At 36.9% G+C, this 22,883-nt stretch overlaps 1 protein-coding gene across 2 annotated transcripts in view; it reads left to right on the forward strand.

Annotated features, from left to right (window-relative positions):
• LOC117985950 (C3 and PZP-like alpha-2-macroglobulin domain-containing protein 8) overlaps positions 1–22,883 on the forward strand; it is a 228,620-nt gene that overhangs the window by 83,453 nt on the left and 122,284 nt on the right. For both annotated transcript variants that reach the window (XM_069501479.1, XM_034972749.2), the window contains one exon: positions 1,919–2,022. In XM_069501479.1, coding sequence (XP_069357580.1) covers positions 1,958–2,022 — 65 coding nt within the window. In that variant the 5' untranslated portion in view covers positions 1,919–1,957. The remainder of the gene's footprint in view (positions 1–1,918; positions 2,023–22,883) is intronic.

Consider the following 22,883-nt stretch of genomic DNA (forward strand, 5'->3'; position numbering starts at 1 on the left):
GGTGGTAGTACTTCTACGAAAATAGTTTCGTAGCCGTGACTGTTTCCACTAATGCTAAGCGGTGTGGCGGAGCGGGTAAGATATGCTATGAGGATGCGCCGCCACGAGGTAGCTGTGCAAGATAGATGCGCGACTCGAGCTACGCGATGCATCGACTGTATAGGGAGAGCACGGGGCTACAACACTACTCGCGCATCCGTAGCCCCCATCGTAGCTCTAATCTACGCATCCCGATGAACAAAAGATTAACCAATTCCTGAAAGGCTGGCAACGCATTGGCTGATGCTGCATGTTCAAGGGCGGCAGTAATCACTTAACATCAGGTGTCAGGTATTTTTATTTAAAAAAAGCCCTCCATATAAAAACATACCTTCGTTGAACCCGCTTCCACCAATGCTAAGCTATGTGGAGCAATGAAAATGATTGGTGGATATTTTTTAATTCAGTCTAGGCAAACGCTTCACCACAATCACACCTGATGGACAGTGATGATGAGGCCTAAGATCGGATGCGTTTACCAAGAAGATGCCTATTCACTCCTGTTTTAAAGATACCCGGGTTGTTGTAATCGTGAAAAGTATTCCAAACCTTAGCCATACGTATGAGGTATGATGACGCAAAATATTTTGTGCGTGTAGATAAAATGTCGACGACATAAGGATGGAAATTCGCCCGACGTCTTGCGGTTCGGTGGTACATCCATAGCAACATAGCATAGCATATCTCCAGTAGAAAAGCACCCCTAACCGCAAGTGATGGATACGTACTAGACCAGCCTTAAGATAAGCTGTGTACTAGCCACAGACCACCACCTATAGACGCCTAATAGCCGGACCACCCCCGATCGCCCAAGCTTAGACAGTTGCTTAGCATAAAAGTCGGCCCACGCCCATTCGGTACCCTCATTCCGCACATTGTTTTGATTACGTGACTTTTAAGTCCACCAGTCACACAACCCAGAATCTGTATTTCCTCATTTTTACCTATTCTTAAGGTTGTCTGGTAGAGATCGCTAATTAGCGATAAGGCCGCCTTTTGTATCTTCCTTCTGTCTGTGTTTTTTGTGTTCTTTTATGTAATCCTTCTTGTGGTGGTACAAATAAAGAGGATAATAATAACCCCCTGTCCCCCGCCAACATTTTACGACTTTGTTTTCATGTAAAACCTTGTATATGCGTACTCCTGAGCTTGAATTCTCTATGGTACTAGCACACTTTTACGATATCTAGTCAATGAAATTTAAATCTAAACAACAAAGTTTACAAGACCTGTTAAACCGTCATAAGTTATATTTAAACTTTAAATGTGGAAAATGGATTATGTCGCAAGTTATCTTGGAGCCCAAGTAGTTAGTTTCAAACTCGACCCAAGTTATTAATCACTAACTAGTCACTAGAACAGAAGCTGTTCTGAACTATTAGAACAGAAAATTAGATGAACTAGAAAATGAATTTACCTAGACATTCGAAAGATAATTTATACTTTTTAGAACAAAATAATATAAAATAGTAACAATTTAAGTAGGTGATCTATATATATAAAAGGAAAAGGTGACTGACTGACTGACTGATCTATCAACGCACAGCTCAAAATACTGGACGGATCGGGCTGAAATTTGGCTTGCAGATAGCTATTATTACGTAGGCAACCGCTAAGAATGGATTTTTGCAAATTCAACATCTAAGGGGGTAAAATAGGGGTTTGTATTGCTTGCCGAGTGGCTGCTTTTCCTGCATGGTTAGCAGTGGGAGGGCGGGTGGTGCATTTCGCATGCTGCATGCTGCATCATACAGATTCGACCTATTTCAGCGGATTACAGCAAATTAAGCTTTTGGTTCATTGTATATCATGGACTTTTGGATAAAGTAACGCCTGCTTCTATAGGTACAACATTTAACAACTTATTCCTTCTTTTCAGATCTCAGAAGCACTAAAGAGATGCGCTGACGGAAAAAAGATGGCCGCTAGCGTGCTGTTCTTAGCGCTTCACTTGGCCGTCGCAGCTGCCGGGAAGTGTACCACGTAAGTGCTCTTTAATATAGACCCGTGCTTATACTAGTGTTAACTTTTATTATTGTACAGATTGAAATCACTAACTATATTATAAATGCGAAAGTGTGTTTGTTTGTTGGTTTGTTAGTTTATTGGTTTGTTGGTTTGATGGTTTGTCCTTCAATCACGTCGCAACGGAGCAACGGATCGACGTGAAATATGGTACGGAGATAGCTTGTATACCGGGGAAGGACTAGGCTACTTTTTATCCCGGAAAATCAAATAGTTCCTACCGTTAAAGCAAGTTATTAAATCGCACATAGCTTGGGAAAGTTAGACGGTCGTGTCCGTGATCGAACTCTAGACACCCTGACCAGGAGGCCGACATCTTAATCTCTAGGCTACCATCGCTTCAATATACAGGTGTAACCAGAATGCTAGCAAAAACGAAAAAAAGTGATAGTACTGATGATTACTGATATGATACCACAAAAAAAAAACGCAAAAAATATATGAAAAAATCCTACATTTTGTAAAAGTTCAAGATAAAATATATGTATATTGCAATTAAAACATCCCATACATAAAACAACACGTATAATAAAACATGCCATACTCCTTCCAGGTTAGCCCGCTCCCACCTTAGACTGCATCGTCACTTACCATCAGGTGAGATTTAAAAAAAAAATCTGACTGACGCAAGAGGTCAACGAACTTTGCGTAACTAGGCCACTCGAAGTCAATGCCGCATCGTAGGCGGGACATTGACTCGTGTTTTGCACACTATACATTGCGAGTTCGAAAAATACTAATTCACTAAAACTACAAAATGAGGTAATTGGTCATTAGTATTGGATTGTGTTTAGGTAGTATGAAATTAACGCTCAGTTTTTGCTAGCGTTCTGGTTACACCTGTATACTACATCTTAGCTTTAAAATCAAGTAAACCGAATTCTATTTTTAATAATTTTAGCCTTTGTCTCTCTCAGCACTACCAAAACCGTATATAATACGCTCACAAAATTGACCTACGTGAGTATTCTGTATACATTAAATATCGTAACAATATTGCGCTACGTATATGCTTCCACAAAGAGCATACAACACCTATTGTCTGATTTAGTATCCAGTACACTACATAGATAGGCTTGCGGTATTTGATAAAGGCTGAATGTGATATCGTTAACAAAAGCTTGGACCATCCTACATTGTCAGACCCAATCAACAGTAACGTAGATCTGTTACGCGACTTGGTTGAATGTGATTATAATGCTGTATTGATATGGGATGGATTGAAATAGCAAATAATATTATGGTTCAGCTTACAGCACTAGGTACATGCCGTAGGGCAAACTGTACTTACAGCAAACCACAAATAAAATTATTAATTAACTAGGTGATGCCCGCGACTTCGTCCGCGTGAGTTTTGGTTTTTAAAAATCCCGAGGGAACTATTTGATTTTCCGGGATAAAACGTAGCCTATGTCCTTCCCCGGGATGCAAGTTATATCTGTACCAAATTTAGTCGAAATCGGTTAAACGGATGGGCCGTGAAAAGCTAGCAGACAGACAGACGGACAGACAGACACACTATCGCATTTATAATATTAGTATGGATGAGAAATTATATCTGGCCGACTGTCCGTAGTTTTTTCAAGGCCCACAAGTTCAATTAATTTTGATGTAGTACAGAAATAACTTGCATCCTAGTGACGTATACAGGCATTTTTATCCCAGGAAATCAAGAGAATCACGGAATTCTTAAAAACCTAACCCCACGAGGTAGTATTAGAAAATAAATAAAAGTGTAAGTGAAAGAGTACGTTAAATATATCTTGATGCTTTATTAGCTTACTTCGAAAGTGGTAAGCCATGATGATAACTTACCTAACTGCAAAATCAATACGTAAAGAATAGTCTTTAGTAAGAGCTCATTTTTTAGGGTTCCGTACCTCCAAAGGAAAAACGAAACCCTTATAGGATTACTTTGTTGTCTGTCTGTTTGTCTGTCTATCGGTCTGTCAAGAATCCTACAGGGTACATCCCGCTGACCTAGAATCATAAAATTTGGTAGGTATGTAGGTAGGTCTTATAGCAGACATTAGGGGGAAAATCAGAAAACCGTGAATTTGTGGTTACATCACACAAAAAAATTAAATTGTGGTCATAAGCTAATAATAATAGTGTTTTCAATTATCGAAGTAAGATAACTATATCAAGTGGGGTATCATAATATGAAAGGTCTTTACCTGTACATTCTAAAACAGATTTTTATTTATTTTTATGCATCATAGTTTTTGAATTATTGTGCAAAATGTCGAAAAAATACGACTGTATTACGGAACCCTAGTTGCGCGAGCCTGACACGCACTTGGCCGGTTTTTTTTCTATCAAAAAAATTATTCTTTGCTCTTTTTATTATATTCTACTTATACTTCCTATTAACGTTTCTGGAAAAAAAGTCAAAATAACAAAATAGTTTTCTGTCCTCGTTAGCAAAATTGGGTCACAGCCACGTGAAAATAAATAATAATAATCTTCAAATTAAAAATGTATGTAGTCAAAATGTACTTTAAATAAATCGTGTATAACACAAATGAAAATGCTTTGAAGCTTTGTACTCGGCGTCTTAAATACGTAGTCCGTAGCAATTTAAATTTTCATCAAAGGAATAGCAGTAAGTAAGTACCCTGACCTTACTTTCTCACAATTCCTCAGTAGGAACCCATACATTTAAAGGAAAATCAATAGAGTTAAAAGCTCGCAAGCGACACAAATTCCGGACCACTTGACCTTCTCCAAGAGAAACCACGTTTTAAATATGAAAAGCCTCTCCTATGAAGAAATTCTGGGTTAACAAGAGATGGGCATTTTGCTACTTTTAAATAATTTTTATTTGGTTTATTCACAGGTGATTTTTCACAGAAAGTAATTTTAAAATTTTTGCAATCGTTCCCTACATTAATTTAACTAGGATTTATGATCAAGATCAATAGCGCTGAAATTTCCCTGCTGGTTTTTCACGGAAAGTGAATTTTCGCACTTACAATCGTTTGCTTCATTCACTTATTTAGATATTTTTCTCTTTTTAACACTTTAGCGTCTTAGCTCAGGTCGATACCAATGCAGACGCGAAATTTAAATAATAAAGCAAAATTAAAGGTAATTGTTTTTAACTTTGTAAGATTTTGCTTTGTGATTTTTCATAGTCTACTTTAAGTAAATCAGCAAGTGTTAAATAATTATGAAAGGCTTTTCATGTGATTTTTCACATGCTACCTGTGAAATAATCCATCTCTAGGGTAGTCACATCGACCGGGGTGAAAGTGAAAATATGTCAAGTGTGAGAGGAGTGAAAACAACTTAACCGCAAATATCTTTTTGAGAATACCGTTTCGTTGGGAATACCGTCACTTTCAAATGAATGATGAAAATGTTTGTCATTTCTGCATGATACTTTAAAATTAACTTTATTATGTTTTTTTTTGCTTTAAACTAAATATTTTGCTTTAAACTTTTTATACTTTCAAACACTTTTTTTAAGTTGCTTTTTAACTTTGAAACTGGATAAGCCTTTGCTTTTTTATGCCAAGTTTTGAAAAAGGTTTTTAATTGGACCGTGGGAGTACGCCCATAGCGTTCGGAGGTTTTATAATTTGTATATTGTTAAAAGTATTATGTTTCGTAATTATCATTTAAAATTTTAACCGAGCTCAATTTAAAATTTGTTTTTTGCGTTCCTTTGTCAAGAGTGAACAAATTAATTATCATACCCAAAATTGAAAAGCTTTAGTAACCCCGAAAAAATTCAGGAATATAAATTTGGATTTAAAATAAAGGTGCAAAATAGAATTCTTATATAACGTTCTACTATTATTTACATGATGAAAAGGTTGGCTTTTGAAGATAAAGATAGTAAGTAGTTCCTAAAGTCTTTTAGTAAACACCGCGGGGCCATGACGTGCTACGCACGTGCAATCATTTGCTTTTGTGAGCATGGTCTACTTATTATGAATTTCTTTACAAAATGTGGCTAATTCGGTTGTACACTATCTCTAAACTAGACTTAAATTACAGGTGTAACTTATTGTTATCGCTTTCTTATTGCTTCCTGCGGGAAAAGATGGCACTAGATTCAGACCTATCAATTATTTAGCTTAGAGATTATAATGTACCTATTAGATGATACCCACGACTTCGTCCGCGTGGATTAAGGTTTTTATAAAACCCATGTGAACTCCGGTTTTCCGGGATAAAAAGTAGCCTTGTCCTTGTCCTTCCCCGGGATGTAAACTACTTCTGTTTCCAATTACTTACATCAAAATCGGTTAAGCCGTTGGGCCGTGAAAAGCTAGCAGACAGACAGGACAGACACATTTTCGCATTTATAATATAAGTATGGATTATATACAACAATATAACCTTGAATATCATGGCTACAATTGTTATTTTTACAACAATGTGGGTTCACAGTGTAATATAGATAATTATGCTTAATACTCTGCCTGCCAATCCAGACTTGGCCAGCGTGGTAGACTATGGCCAAACCCTTCTCATTCTGATAGGAGACCTGTTCTCGGTAGTGAGCTGGCGATAGGTTGATTATAATGATGATAAAAATGATGATGCTGATAATAAAAACTGGTTAAATCATTCCTGTCGTTATAAGCTTTAAAACTATTCTAAAGAATCTAGATTCAAGGGACAACCACCAATCCATAAATCAGTACTCTTAATACCCAAATATCAAAATACCCTTACTCGCAACCTTGATGCTGGAGGAAATCTCTGTTCAGAGATAAGCATTTCCAATGTAACTTAATTTATTACTACCTACTATCTAATTACAATTTCAGTAAGTACATGAAAAATAAAAAATAATAAATAAAAAATCATGTTCCAAAACCCACAAATGCAATATCAATTGGCCCAACATTGGCCAACTCTAATCAAACTGGTTTCAAAAAATCTAGATGCAACGGATAGATAGCCGACAATCCATAATTCTGTACTGTTAATACTCAAACATCATGTTCCGAAACCCAGAAACGCAATATCGGTTGCTCTTGCCCCAACATTGGATAACTCTATTCAAACTGGTTTCATTAAGCTATGTAAGGGCACCCTTAAATTTTATGATCGCTCCGAAACTTCGGCGATAATCATTTTTCAAAGGCCACGGTGTTGTAAAACGACTTGCAAACAATGGGGTTTCCATAGGGCTAATTTTATTCTGAAAAGTCATTTTCCTAACGATGTCTTAACTTGGCTGCTTGTTTTGGTGATTTGGCAGATGACTGTACAAGGAATGAGTAGCTATGAGATACTTTAAAAACTTTTGTGTTTCATTGTCCCAGCTTGCCTATTCTGTGTACTTAACTATGCTTACCCGCCCTGGTTTAGTCCGGGTGGAATGTCCCAAAATCTGGCAGTGGTAATCCATATTCATACTATTATGATAAATGCGAAAGTGTGTCTGTCTGTCTATCTGTCTGTATGTCTGCTAGCTTTTCACGGTCCAACAGTGTAACCGATTTTACGGAATCCTAAAAATAACTTTTGCAAAAAGTTGGTACCCGTAGGTACATACAAAATTGTTTATCTAGTCTGGAGAGAAATTCAAATAACCACCGTTGGAGCGTAATGTAGTTGAATATAATATTTTTTGTGATAATACTTTACGAGACCTTTACAAGGGTCAAAACATGGCCAGCCGAAAAGGATAGATATTAGATATTATTTCAAGAATAACTTTTTTGTCTTGTCTGTGAGGGATATTGTATATTTTTATAAGAGCTTTTAGGGCACCCACTCGCGTTTTGTTATTGAATCGTATTAGCTGCTTGCGTAATAAACACGTATTATGTAATAGAGGAGGTTCTCTAGTTTTATTCTTATTATATACAGACTAGCTTATGTTCGCGACTTTGTCCGCGTGGACTACACAAATTTCAAACCCCTATTTTACTCTTTTAGGGGTTGAATTTTCAAAAATCCTTTCTTAGCGGATGTCTACGTCGTAATAGCTATCTGCCATCTGCATGCCAAATTTCAGTCCGATCCAGTAATTAGAGCTGTGCGTTAATAGATCAGTCAGTCAGTCAGTCAGTCACCTGTTCCTTTTATATATTTAGATAATATTCCTCATATTATCTTTGCAAAATTATAGTAGGTACTTGAACTTATTTTTATACTAGTTGATGCCCAGGCTGCGTCGGCGTGGATTTAGGTTTTTCAAAATTCCCATGCGATCTCTGATTTTCCTGGATAAAAATAAGTAAACTTATGTTCATCTGCCGGATGAAAACTACCTCTGAACTAAATTTCGTCAAAATCGATGAAGCGGATGAGCATTTAAAAGGTAAAAAATAAACGAAAAAGTTTTCTTACTCATTTTCTCATAAAAACAACTCACAAATAAATATTTTTTTATTTTATTTCGGACCATAATCCATAATGAAAACAGCACAAAAAGCAAAAACATACAGAAGAAACAAAGATCAACAAAACTTAATAATAACACACAACCTTCCATGCATTTATTTTCCATAGGTTTCTTGTCAAACATCTTACGTAACCCCCGGAAGTCTCGTACTGAATCTTTACATGAGCCTTAATACAACCCGCCCGAGGCTCATTACGTCTTAATAAATTATTCATGAGCCTCGATTTTCCTCCAAGGCCCAAGTGACCCGGAGTTTCAAGGCCTTTATTGACTTCACTTTCAAGGCATAAATCATTTTCTGATTGGAAAGAAAAACTATTTAACTTTAAAAACCAGCTGAGTGCGAGTCAGACTCGCGTATCAAGGGTTCTGTACCTTGGAAGAGTACGTGAAACTATTTTGTTGCTGAAATTATCTCCAGCTGCAAATGTAAGTTTGTAAACGCAAAAAAATATTTTTTAGGTTGATGTACCTATCTAAAAATTAACGACTTTCGGATTTTTCTTCTTATCGAACATATGTATTATTCATTATTAACCCCCAAAAGTCTCGTACTGAATCTTTACATGAGCCTTAATACAACCCGCCCGAGGCTCATTACGTCTTAATAAATTATTTATTCATGAGCCTCGATTTTCCTCCAAGGCCCAAGTGACCCGGAGTTTCAAGGCCTTTATTGACTTCACTTTCAAGTCATGAATCATTTTCTGAAAGGAAAAAACTCCAGATATTTAACTTAATAAATCGTTCAAGTGTGAGTTAGACTCGCGCATCTAGGGTTCTGTATGTTGGAATGATACGTGAAATTATTTTGTTACTTAAATTGTAATGTTATCTTCGTTAATTTTGCAATCGCAAAAAGATATTTTCAATTTGATATAAGTACCTAATTAAAAATTTAGCGAATTTTTATTTTCTTGTGGTTTAAAAGTTTGTTTCTTGCCAAATTTTATGAATCTAGGTCAACGGGAAGTACCTTATAGGTTTTGATTTATTTGCGAGTGTCAAAATTTGCGGCATAAATGGCTGTAGGTATTTAGCTTGATTTTTACAGCTCCTAGGGACCGTAGATATAAGTATGTTGGATACCTCCACGCGTTTCTGCGGATCTTGACAAACAGATGGACGGACGGACGGACAACAAAATGAACGAGTAAACGAAGTAAAGGGTACTTTTTCTTTATGAGGCACGGAACCCTAAAAGTTCCGAAACTTAGATGCATATCACGATCTTCTAATTTATTTAGAAAAGAAATCATAGAATGAGAAGACGATTTTATTTGTGAGATAGTGAAAAAGAAGATTAATACAAAACAAATTTTCTCTCAAAAACTTTGCTCTTAGATGATTAGCTGCTAAGTGAAAACCTTGAATTGCTCAATTTTAAAACTTTCAAAGCTCAGATAAATAATAATTAATAATTATTTATCTTTACAAGAGATAGGTACTTAGACAAAAGTTATCCAAGAAATTAAAATAGAGTAATTAAGTAAATCTACATATATAAAAGGAAAAGGTGACTGACTGACTGACTGATCTATCAACGCACAGCTCAAACTACTGGACGGATCGCGCTGAAATTCGGCATGCAGATAGCTATTATAACGTAGGCGTCCGCTAAGAAAGAATTTTTCAAAATTCAACCCCTGAAGGGGTAATATAGGGGTTTGAAGTTTGTATGAAACTCAGTCAGTTTTGAAGTGTCTATAAAGAAGTTTTGTAGTTAATATTTTTGCAATTAGCAGTATTACATATTATATTAAGCTCATATTATGTTAAAATCTCATAGTTAAAGATCAACCCTAAGGGTTGTAAAATAGGGGTTTAAAATTTGTGTAGTCCACGTGGACGAAGTCGCGGGCATAAGCTAGTTGTTAAATAATATTATTAGCTATGCTGTGCGCAATTGTACTATTTTCTTTAGTGTAAAGTTACCTTTTAAACCTTAACCGATAGGCTATAGGTAGAACCAAAAAAATCTTCGTCACAAGATTCGAGACCAAATAAATAGCCTTCATTCGATCCCTCGGAAGGGTTGGCAACAATAGAAAAAGTTATAGGGGCACTTTAGAGCCCTTCGACGCTGACTCAAAGCAATCGACGAGTCGCTTCAATTAAACAGATGACTTTCTAGAATAAATCGAGTTTCTCCCCTCATTCAGCATTAGTATGAGTGTACAACTCGACAGCGTTAATAGTCCATTATAACGTTCGCTTAACCGAAACTTGGTTACGGACTACGGAGGCCAATCGTACAACGTAGACTAGTCAACCACGCAGAAGCTAAATAATAGTGCCTTAGTGTACTGTATGTGCCAAAATCGGTGCAAAGTCTATTCCTCCACTCTCACATTTTGATGGGGCAACAGCCTTTACCGCAGGACTAATAGGGGTGTAACATAGTCAACGTTCTAGCTCCGGGCTGTTACTGAGGATCTCTTGATAAAATTCCAATAACTTCTCTGGCCTAAGCTTGACACAGGACGCAAACCCAGAACTTTACCCGCAGACGAATAAACTAACCACTTTACCACTAGACCAACTGAGGCAGTACAATTAACATACAAATAAATTTCAATAATCATAGGGACATTATAACGTCAGAAAAATTTCTCAAACTTCTCGATTTAAATTGTAGAGTAGGTACATATACAGTACTACGTGTTTTAATTTAGCGGTTTCTGCTTGAAGGGCAGCTATAGTTGAATAGATGAACTCAAACCGTCAAAGTCAATTTTCCTATGATGTTATCGATATTTCGACAATCAAAATCTGTCAAACGTAGATGGTGTAAACTCGTGCTAAGCCTACTGAAATAAATCGAGTTTCTCGCCTCGTTCAGATTATTCAGTAGTAGGTACTTAAATTTATTTATTTAATTTTTAATTACAAATAAACTATTAATAAACTTAAATCTAAAAAAAACAACATTAAATTAAAACTAAAATAAATTAAATTAAATCTAAAACCTCATCGAGACCACCGCAGCGAGGCATTGTACCCAAGATGCTGGCAGCATTACCCCTTTGGATGGCCAAACTAATTCTTTGGCCAAGGCATAAAAGGTACTTAAATTGTATTAGCCAAGGTGAAAATAACCCAAAAATTTTATATTTTGCTTCGTATTTTCCACTTTTAACATGCAAAGATACCGAACCTCTACAAAAAAATACATACCTACCTACTTAATAAAATTTGAACGAAACCGGTTTACGAAGAATCTTAACAACTTATACTTGGAAATGAAATTAAGTGAAAATAAATGAAAAAACCGCCCAAGTGCGAGTCAGGCTCGCGCACTGAGGGTTCCGTACTACAGTCGTATTTTTTCGACATTTTGCACGTTAAATCAAAACTATGATGCATAAAAATAAATAAAAATCTGTTTTAGAATTCACAAATAAAGCCCTTTCGTATGATATCCGTTTTGATATAGATTTCTTACTTTGAAAATTGTAAACATTTTGTGTGATGTTACCACAAATTGACGGTTTTCAGATTTTCCCTTTTTGTCTGCTATAAGACCTACCTACCTGCCAAATTTCATGATTCTAGGTCAACGGGAAGTACCCTGTAAGTTTCTTGACAGACAGACAGAGAGACAACAAAGTGACAACAGAGTGAAGGAAAAACGGAACCCTTATAGGGTTCCGTTTTTCCTTAATAGGTACGGAACCCTAAAATTGAGACAGTAAAAACAACCTGTCACTGTCATTGCGCATTTTATTTTGCACCCTTAGGTAACAAACATATCTAGCTAGCCAGTTTCCAATCCAAATCTTCGAATCTCTGGTTTACGCTTAACACAAAACATACACTTGTAAATAAGTCCCGCAAATTGCGAATGCGCGTGGCCGCCATTTTAGAGACGTCAGCACTAGACTGAAGTTTCGAGCTGATGGTATATTTTTGTTTCGGCTGACGTCAAAATGACGTTATTTCGATGTTAATGAGACATGGTTCCAGCGCAATAGCAATTTGCGGGACTTATACGTGTCAATATCAACAAAATAAATCTTGTCGTGTTCCACTTCAGCTACTAGCAAACAGTCGCTTGTCTTATCTTGTGAAACCACATAGCTAAGATATTTTAAAGGATTGAAGATCAGTGTCAAGAAGATTTAGGTTGGTAGTGAATATGGCTTAAGTTGCTACTTGCTAGTAAGGTAGTTAAGCCTTGGTCAAACAGAAAGTGTGGCGGCAACTGGTTTAGCCCGGCTTATACGAGTGGTTGAGAAGTCGCAGTCTCCTATTTGGGAGATCTGGGGAACTCTTTGACACAAATCGGAGGACTTCCTATGAATAAAAAAAAATTACGCAACGCTGTGCGAGCTGAATTGCCCTTTATTGTGTCGCAACTAAGAGTCGCTATAAATTATTTAAACATCTTTGCAGGGTGATCCTCCTATGGTATTACCGTGCTTTTGCCGCCTCGCTTTGTGTTTGTTTAGGCCTTAAGATGTGCTTGAGATATGTCAAGCCCGTGATAATGAGATAAAGCTTGGTGTCTCGGGGCCTTAAGACGTATCATTAGCCGTGTGATGTCCCCATTACTCAGGCAAATCGCTGACTTTAACAAGACGCGTAGAAATTGCGTAGAAATGATAACATAATATAAGCCCCGCAAATTGCTAATGCGTGTGACCGCCATTTTAGTGACGTCAGCACTAGACGGAAGTTTCGAGCTGATGGTATATTTTTATTTCGGCTGACGTCAAAATGACGTCATTTCGATGTTACTGAGTTGGTTCCAGCGCAATAGCAATTTGCGGGACTTATACTACAGGGATTTGTCGGTTATAAAAAAACGATATTTGGAGGAAAATGTTCGTGCTTTACAATACTTAGGTTAGACCCTATTATATTTTGTCTGGTAGGAGGCTTCAGCCGTAGTTACTTACCACCCTACCAGCAAAGCCGTGGCCTGCCGTGCCGCCAAGCGATTTAGCGTTCCAGCACGATGTACCTAGTGTAGAAACCAAAGTGGTATTTGTTTAATAAAAACTGCCATAGCCTTTCTGGTTAGTCCGCTTCCATCTTAGACTGTATCATCACTTACCACCAGGTGAAATTGCAGACAAGGGTTAACTTGTATCTGAATTTAAAAAAAATGTTTTTTATCATTGATACAATACAAACAACCTGGTTACATTACGCTGTTTAGGAGCCAAATAGAGTAGTTTCCAACATATTCTATACTAGGGGCTGCCCGCGACTTCGTCCGCGTGGATTTATGTTTTTCAAAAATCCCCGTGGGAACTCTTCAATTTTCTAGGATAACAAGTAGCCTATGTTCTTCCCCGAGACGTAAGCTAACTCTGTACCATATTTCATCAAAATTGTTTAAACTGTTGGGCCGTGAAAAGCTAGCAGACAGACAGATACACTTTTACATTTATAATATTAAGTATGGATTAGTATGGATAGATTGATCATCAATTAGTACAAGTACTTGGTAAATAAGCCCATTACTATTAGCAACATGGTTGTATGAATTCGACAGAAGGGATATGAACCGCAAGTGAGATTGAAAGCCTTTATTTCGACAAGCTCAATAGAATCGAACTGACAAACAAAGCTCACCTGTGGTCTCTGTGTATCTCATATTGAGATTCCATGGATGTACCACGATATATAGATGCTTAATAGGACCTTGTATTTTAAGGTTTAAATTTTTTTTTCGATGAAAATATTAAGTAATAAAACTTAAAGTAAATTAAACTTAGTCTAGCGTTTAAACTATCGTGAGTGATTTCCATTACAAATATAGATAGATGCTCCCGGCTACACTCGACGTCGGTTAGCGACGTGTTGCGAGCTGAGACCCTATGAAAAAGGACCCCAGTCAAAGAGTTCCTACGAGATTTTAAAGGTGCATCCGTTAAACAAATTTTATCGAAAGGTATAGAGATAGCTTGCATCACAGAAATGGGCATGGGCTTCTTATAATCTCGAGAAATAAAAGAGTTTCCACGGGATTATAAAACAACCTAAATCTACACCGAGTAGGTAGGTACCTATCCGTCGTAATAGTCTAATAGTAGGTAATAGTAGTAAGAGTCGTGCCTAGTGGTAAAAACGTCCACTTCCTATAATTATTAGGAAGACGGGGGTAAGGGGTTCGTACCCGGACACGCACCTTTAACTTTTAGAAGTTGCATTTTGAACTAAAATATCACTTGCTTTAACCGTGAAGGAAAGCATCATTTCCATGCCTGGAAGTTAGTTCTTCATAATGTTCTCAAGAAGCAGGGATAGCCTAGTGGTTAGGACGTCCGTCTTCTAATCGGAGGTCGGGTGTTCGATCCCGGGCACGCACCTCTAATTTTTCGGAATTATGTGCGTTTTAATTAATTTAATATCACTTGCTTTAACGGTGAAGGAAAACATCGTTAGGAAACCTGCATGCCTGAGAGTTCTCCATAATGTTCTCAGAGGTGTGTGAAGTCTACCAATCCGCACATGGCCAGCGTGGTAGACTATGGCCAAAACCCTTCTCACTCTGAGACGAGACCCGCGCTCTGTAGTGAGCCGGTGATGGGTTGATCATGATGATGATGATGATGATGAATGTTCTCAAAGGTGTGTGAAGTCTACCAATCCACACTTGGCTAGCGTGGCCATAGTCCCGGCCATAATCACACGCCAAACCCTTCAAATTCTGGAAGGGAACCCGTAATCAACAGAGGGCCAACGAAGGGTTGATCATGATGATGATGAAATCTACACGAATGAAATCGTCTATTATCTAGTTAATAAAGAATATCACATTTTAAAACTGTGTTTCGTTTATACTTTGAATGTATAGAAAAAATCATTTTAAACTTTTTGCCACTTCTATAATACCTATGCGATGGCCATATCGTGTCACCGACAGTCGACACACAAGGCTTTGTCACGATTCTGCATTTGCAGAGGGATGCCGACAGCGCAAAATTTCCTAAAACGAGTTCTGACGAAATGCACCCAATATCCAATAAAAATCTGTGAAACAGGAACCTAGAATTTTAGATTTTACTAGGATAAGAATTGGAATATCTATAAAAAATATACCTTTTTCATCGTAGGTATCTATTTTCCGCGTTGGACAGCTATTATTAAATTAAACTAAGTACCTAAGTAGGTACAAGGAAAATTCCCACATTAATCTGGGGTCCTCACACAGATGAGGACGTCTTGATCACTAGGTACTTGGCCAGTGTGGTGGACTATGGCCTAATCCCTTCTCATTCCGCGAGAAGACCTGTACTCAGTACTGGGCCAGTGATGTGTTGATCATGACGATGATGGAAAATTTTAATTATCATAACTCATCTATTCTGACAAATAATAAAATTAAACTAAGTAGGTCTGTACAAGGGAAATTCCCACATTAATCTGACAAGAGCAAGGAATAAATTAGGGTAATTTCCTCAACTCATATCCGCCGTGCTCTGTACAAGAAAACACTCATTACCCAAATGTGTAATCATTTTAAGAGCCAAGTTTAATGTTCGTAAGTCTCTGGCTCAGCGGTGCGAGTCCTATAAATATTTACACTCTCCCTATCCCTAGCAAGGTTGATTTGATGTCCGGTTATGTCATATTTTATGAGTAAATGCTATCTAAATCTTATTAGGGAGACAGCATCAAGACCGGGACCTGTAGCAGAAACAGCTGAAAGAGAAACACTTATAATATTCCATATTAAGTACAAGCTTATGCTCGCGACTTTGTCCGCGTGGACTACAGAAATTTCAAACCCCAATTTCAGCCCCTTAGGGGTTAAATTTTCAAAAATCTTTTCAAAATTCATAAATATAGCTATCTGCATGCCAATTTTCAGCCCGATCCGTCCAGTAGTTTGAGCTGTGCGTTGATAGATCAGTCAGTTTTACTTTTATATATTTAGAATAGGTACTTAGATGGATATTTAACCTTAACGTATTATGTACGTACATAACGTAATAGGTAAGGTCCCAAAAGGAAATTAAATAGTTTACCGTTAGCGTCAGTGTTTAGTTACCTACAAACAATCCCAAACCGAATTGAAACCCTCAGCGGGGATTCACGAACCAGTTTGCGGTTCAGTAACAACGATCAAAAGAGGTTATTTGTGATGTTATAATTATTGTAATGTTTCTAATCGTATATAATCATAGGCAAAGAGCTTGTATTGCTGGAATATGTTCAGTGTTTACACCGTGTTTAGGTAATATAAATAATATTTTTTTAATTACACAAGTCTCACACCCGGCTTCACACACGTGTTTAGTTGACGTTAGCCCGACTAGTTTCGAACCCATTATTGGTCCTTTTTCACAGGGACTCAGTTCGCGCACGCATTGCAGTTACGTTACAGTTTTTTACAGCTTTAGTTATCTTCTTGATTGATGTATAATCAAGTATTATTTTAATTTGGTTTGGTTTTAAGTTGATTTAATTTATTTTAATTTTTTTGAAAAGGTATGTAACGCCGCCAGCTCTTACCATAGGTATATCTACATAATATTTGCGGTGTATTTTCGAGCGTCAGATATAGGATGATGTGTTTCTTCGGCTTTTTCATAGACAAAAGCAGTGCAAAAACCGTGAGAGAAATATGTCACACCGCGCGCCACCGTAAGCAATTTCACCCTCACCACCTGGGTGTCTGGTGCACTTAGACTATCCGTTGTGCCAGATCCTTCTTTCCACGCACATGCAAACTGTGGAACCAACTCCCATCGGTGGTGTTCCCACTAGATTACAACATGGGGTTATTTAAGGGGCGGACCAACGAATTCCAAAAAAGGCCGGCAACGCATCGGTTGTTCCTCTGGTGCTGCAAATGTTCATGGGCGGCGGTAATCATTTAACATCAGGTTGCTCGTTTGCTCGCTATCTCTATTTAAAAAAAAATGTCGCACTGATTGTGCTAAGGCTACAGATTGGCGGTGTCACGTGGCCGCTACGTGCTTAGTATGGATGAAATAAATAAAGCCTATTTATTTTCGGGGATAATATGATGTTTTATAGATGCGTTATCCTTTTGACAAATAGGATAAAAGAAAAATTGGCTTTCCCCCGTATTTTCTCCTTAGAAAAATATGATTTTAGATGGGAATTTTACCTTTGCTCATCTACTTTTTGTGGTTTATAGGATAACAGAATTCGGTTAGAACCTATTGAAATTGCACCGTCACCCCGAATTTTTCGTAGTAGGTACTTGCCTTCTGTGTGTTTCTTTTCTACTATCAGTTTCCGCAAATTGCGAATGCGCGTGGCCGCCATTTTTGTGACGTCAGCACAAGACTGGAGTTTCAAGCTGATATTATATTTTTATTTCGGCTGACGTCAAAATGACGTAATTTCGATGATAATGAGACATGGTTCCAGCGCAATAGCAATTTGCGGGACGTATAACATAAAGTATGTGTACCTCCAAACGCTTGGTTTACTAAAGGTTCATTCTAATCCTAATCCTTATCCTAATCCTAATAATATTATAAATGTGAAAGTGTTTAGATGTTTGTTACTCAGTCACGAAAAAACGGCTGAACGGATTTGGATGAAATTTGGAACGGAGATAGATTATACCCTTGATTAACACATAGGCTACTTTTTATCCCGGAAAATCAAAGAGTTCCCACAGGATTTTTAGAATACCTAATTCCACGCGAACGAAGTCGCAGGCATCAGCTAGTAGGATATAGATCCCAAAAGTAGAACATGAAGTCGAGTGTAGTCAATAAAATGCTCCCAAACCTGCGGACCACTTGGCTAGGTCGGAAGGGCGCGGGCCCATGAATAATTTATTTAGACGTAATGAGCCGCGGGCGACCATTGAAGCCGACGTACAGATTCTGTAGCCTTGTACAGTTCCTTGAGGAAAAGTTCTTCGTAAAGGCTGGATATAACAGCTATTAATAAAAAGATTGTGAAGTATCAAGGGACACGCATACGTCGTGTACCTACAAATGGTTGGTTGATTAAAGGTTCATAGGATTTAGATTTCAAAAGTAGAACATAAAAACGAGTGTAGTCAATAAAATTCTCCCAAACCTGCGGACCACTTGGCTGAGTCGGGAGGGCGCGGGCCCATGAATAATTTATTAAGACGTAATGAGCCGCGGGCGACCATTCAAGCCGACGTACAGATTCTGTAGCCTTGGAGAGTTCCTTGAGAAAAGGTTCTTTGAAAAGGCTGCATATATCAACTATTAATAAAAAGATTGTGAAGTATGGGACACGCATACGTCGCGTACCTACAAATGGTTGGTTGGTGGTACAATCATATACAAATGGTATTTGTATATTTGCCGTGCGTATGTTTGAATAATCCAATTCTTTGCGTAAATGTATGAATAATCCCTCCGTCTCAAAATGACAATGTAAGCCGGGTTGTGAAATTAGTTTTGTCGCAAAACCGCTTTGTCTAAAACATTCGCTAAAATACTCGACGAAAAAAGTCAGTTCCATCCAGGCTTACAAATGTAGAAATTTATTTAATCCAAGATTAGGCTGGCACTCTATGAAAATCTTTTTACTTATGTAAGAATGACATTGTTTTAGTGCTTACATTATTGTAGATAAAGGACCATAATTTTTATTCTTAGTTTTTCCTTATATAAATCCATACATCCTGAATGCGAGGATAACTCTGTTTGGCTGTTGGTTACCTTTTCACGGCTCAACCGCTAAACCATTCTTGACGAAATTTGGCACAGAGATAGTTTATATCATGAAGATGGACAGAATATTATCCTGAAAAACTAAAAATTTAGAAACCCCCGACACAAAAACCCCTAAAAAGTAAAAAATAACGTGTATTGACCCTTTAAGTATGGGGGCGGGGGCTTTACTTAACAGCAACTATTCTTTCTACAACAGCATAAACACCAAACTACTTTTATTTGAGTACTTAACGGTCCCCCGGTTTTTGTGTTGGGGTTTTTTTTAATTTTTAATAAAATTTTTGTATCATGATTTTGAATTTTTTTGTATAACTACTAGCTGTTTACCTAAATTACTTTCAAGAGATTTAAATTCCCGGCGCCCTCTTTATGTCGTCAGTCCATCTTGATAGAAGGGACTACACTAACCTTATTTTCTTGTACGCGGTTTCCACTCCACATTTCTCCAGCTCAAATATTAGGAAACTAAAAATAAACTCAATGTAAACTGAAATCCTAAAAGAAAGCACCTAAGAGCTAAGTGGTTTCCAGCAAATGTACCAGAATCAATCACTTCAATTAATTCCCCACTTTAAAGTGCAGTTCTTTCCAATCTAGAACGCGAAGAACAATGAGAGTCGCCGGAAATAGTTATGTGAGACGATATCTCAAGTGCACAGTCACATTATTAGAGGAAACTTTAAAGCTCTACTTTGGTACAAGATAAAGTTTATAAGTGACAGTATTAGTATTTTTATCCAATATTTGTTCCCCCACATTTATTATCTATACTAATCCATACTAATATTATAAATGCGAAAGTGTGTCTGTCTGCTAGCTTTTCACAGCCCATCCGTTTAACTGATTTTGAAGAAATTTGGCTACTTCATATTCCGGAAAATCAAAGCGTTCCCACGGGATTTTTAAAAACCTAAATCCATGCGGACGAAGACGCAAGCTTCATCTAGTACTTTATAATATTTCTGGCACACAGTTCTGCGCAAATTGAATTCTTTGAACGCGAATACCTACTGATACATCTTTAAATTTTATCTTAAATTTTTAATAAGTTTTTAAGGCCGGCACTTCGAATCGGCACAAAAACAACTGTAATATTGTATGGCACATCGGTTCCAGCGTACCTACTTGTATAATTATGTCCAAGTCAGTGCATTCTATCCACACATAAACATCTCTCTCATCTGAAAAAATATTTCGGATGCCTTAGCAGTATTTCAATATTCGGTCGTAACAATTTTGTTCTTGTAACAGCTAAATATTTAAGCTCGTAAAAATAGTACAGATAAAACGTAACAGCCGCCTGAGGATAAATAAAATCCCACGGAAGGACAAATCCCCGATCGGATATGTGTCCAATACTCCAATGTTGCAACCCTCATCAAATTGTGACGTTATAGAGTCGTTCGTCTTGCGCATAAAACTGATCGCGTTGACTTATCTCTACAGCTTGGGCTTTTACTTTACCTACTGCTTTTGCCTTGTACAGTTTCATACAAAATTGGTAAAAAGGAGCACTTGCTTATGGAACTACTTGCAATTTGGAATTCTTAGTTTTTAAATAAATACTTACTTGCCAATACTTATTGCAAAATTTTCAGTATAAAAAGTCAGAATGGAGAGAGTCGAAATTTTAAAATTTTATTTTGGAAAATTAAAGAGTGTACAGAATTAAAGAGAGCAGACAAAGTCCCAAATACCTAAACCTAAACCTACCTAAACCGATACCGATACCTAAACTTAAAATTGTGATATATACAATAATATCACAGTATTAATAATATTAGTTGGTACAAAGCAAAAATCTCAACATTACCGATACTATGACACATAATAATAATACTAAAATACAAATAATAATATAACAAAAGAGGTCATAGCAAAAAAATACAAATAGATTTTCCGAATATAATATCGATAACTATTAAAAACAGTTCAACATCGGTTCTATATCTAGGTATTTTATATCAGAAGTACAGATTCAATTGAAATAAAACGTGACTATGAGAAATATTAAAATTGATATAAAAAAAACAGGTCACATAACCGAAACAATAAACAAAAATTTGTTGACCCAAATCCAACAAAAATAACTAGATATCCGTAATAACACTACAGTCGAATTTATTTGGGAAGTGGGATTCAATTAAAATAATCCCTGACAGGTGTAAACTGAATCTAGTAATAATAATTATTACAATCGAAATTTTAATATACATATTATTGAAACCTAGAATATTAATTTCAACGTAATTATCCATTTGATTTTGTAGAAACTGATTATTGTGAAAAATTATTAGTGGATATTCTGACCAATTTTGTTCTACAAGTGTTTTTGCGTACCTAGTTTTATACTACCTAAAGTACGTTAACTACATACCTAACTATAATAAATAACTATAACTATAATCAATACTTATAATAAAACTGTAACAGGTCAAATTCTGTACATTGAAGATATTTTGAAAATTTTTTTTCGAGGGCACTCTATAATCGATACTGAACCCAAAACTGTAATTTTTTTCATTTTTGTCTGTCTGTCTGTCTGTCTGTCTATCTGTCTGTCTGTCTGTCTGTCTGTCTGTCTGTCTGTCTGTCTGTCTGTATCACGGCCGCGCATCACGCTGAAACTACTGAATGGATTCCAATGAAACTTGGTACGATACTTTTTATCCCGAAATTCAGCATGGTTCCCGTAGGAGAGGGGATGAAAGTTAAAATGTATACTGAGTTGTAATTCATTAACGCGTAGTCCGATTTCATTCATTCTTTTTTTGTTAGAAAGGGGATATTTTAAAGATTGTTCCGTAAATATTTCAAGGTCATCGGTTTTTAACCGACTGTCAAAAAGGAGGTGGTTCTTTTTTCTACATCGATTTTTTCGAGGTTTCTGGACCGATTTGCAAATTTTTTTTTTAAATCAACAAAAAAAGTTTTCGTGGTGGTCACATAAAAAATTCTGGATTCAACTTCTTAATTCTGATGCTGCAGGGTTACTGCCCGCCTGAGTTATCAAGATTCAGGAAGTGTTCATAGTGAATTCATATTGTAGGTACCAAGCAACGACTTTATTCTCAGACTTCAAGTCCCAACTCCTCAACCCTGATGATGTAGGGTACAGCACTCCTAAACTATAATGTTTCAGTAACTGCGGATGATGCAAAATTAATTTAGGTACCAAGCATAGGCTACAAAATTGAACTTCGGATCCTAACTCCTCAATCCTGATGCTGCAAAGTACTAAAGTCCTAAATCGTGGGGATTTTAGAATTTCTGATAGTGAATTGATATTTTAGGTATCAAGCAACGGCTTCACGATGACACTCCCAGTCCGAAATACTCCACCCGAGCGAAGCCGGGGCGGGTCAGCTAGTATAATAATATTGTTCGGTGCTAAAGTATAAGTATAGGAACTAGGTATATTATTCACTTTTCTTAACTTCCATTACAACATTACACAGAAAACTGCAGAGTTTTTAAATGGGTCCCAGATCTCTCATAAAAGTAAACATTCATACTTTACACAAAACTTTATTTTATCTACATGAAGTTTTCCTTGAGATTTTATTTTGAAAAAGACACCGTCTTGTTTTAAAGTATTGGATCGTTATTACCATCTCAACCCATTGCCAGTCTACTACTGAGCACGTCTTCTCTCAGAATGGGTTTAGGTTATAGTTCAAGAAATTAGCTTAGTGCGGATTAGCACATTTCACACCTCTTTGAGAACATGAAGAACTCTCATGTATCCTGCTGCTCGATTGAGGTAGAATGACAGCTAAAATGACACAATC

Source organism: Maniola hyperantus, chromosome 10 (assembly GCF_902806685.2).
Source record: "Maniola hyperantus chromosome 10, iAphHyp1.2, whole genome shotgun sequence".
NCBI lineage: Eukaryota > Metazoa > Arthropoda > Insecta > Lepidoptera > Nymphalidae > Maniola > Maniola hyperantus.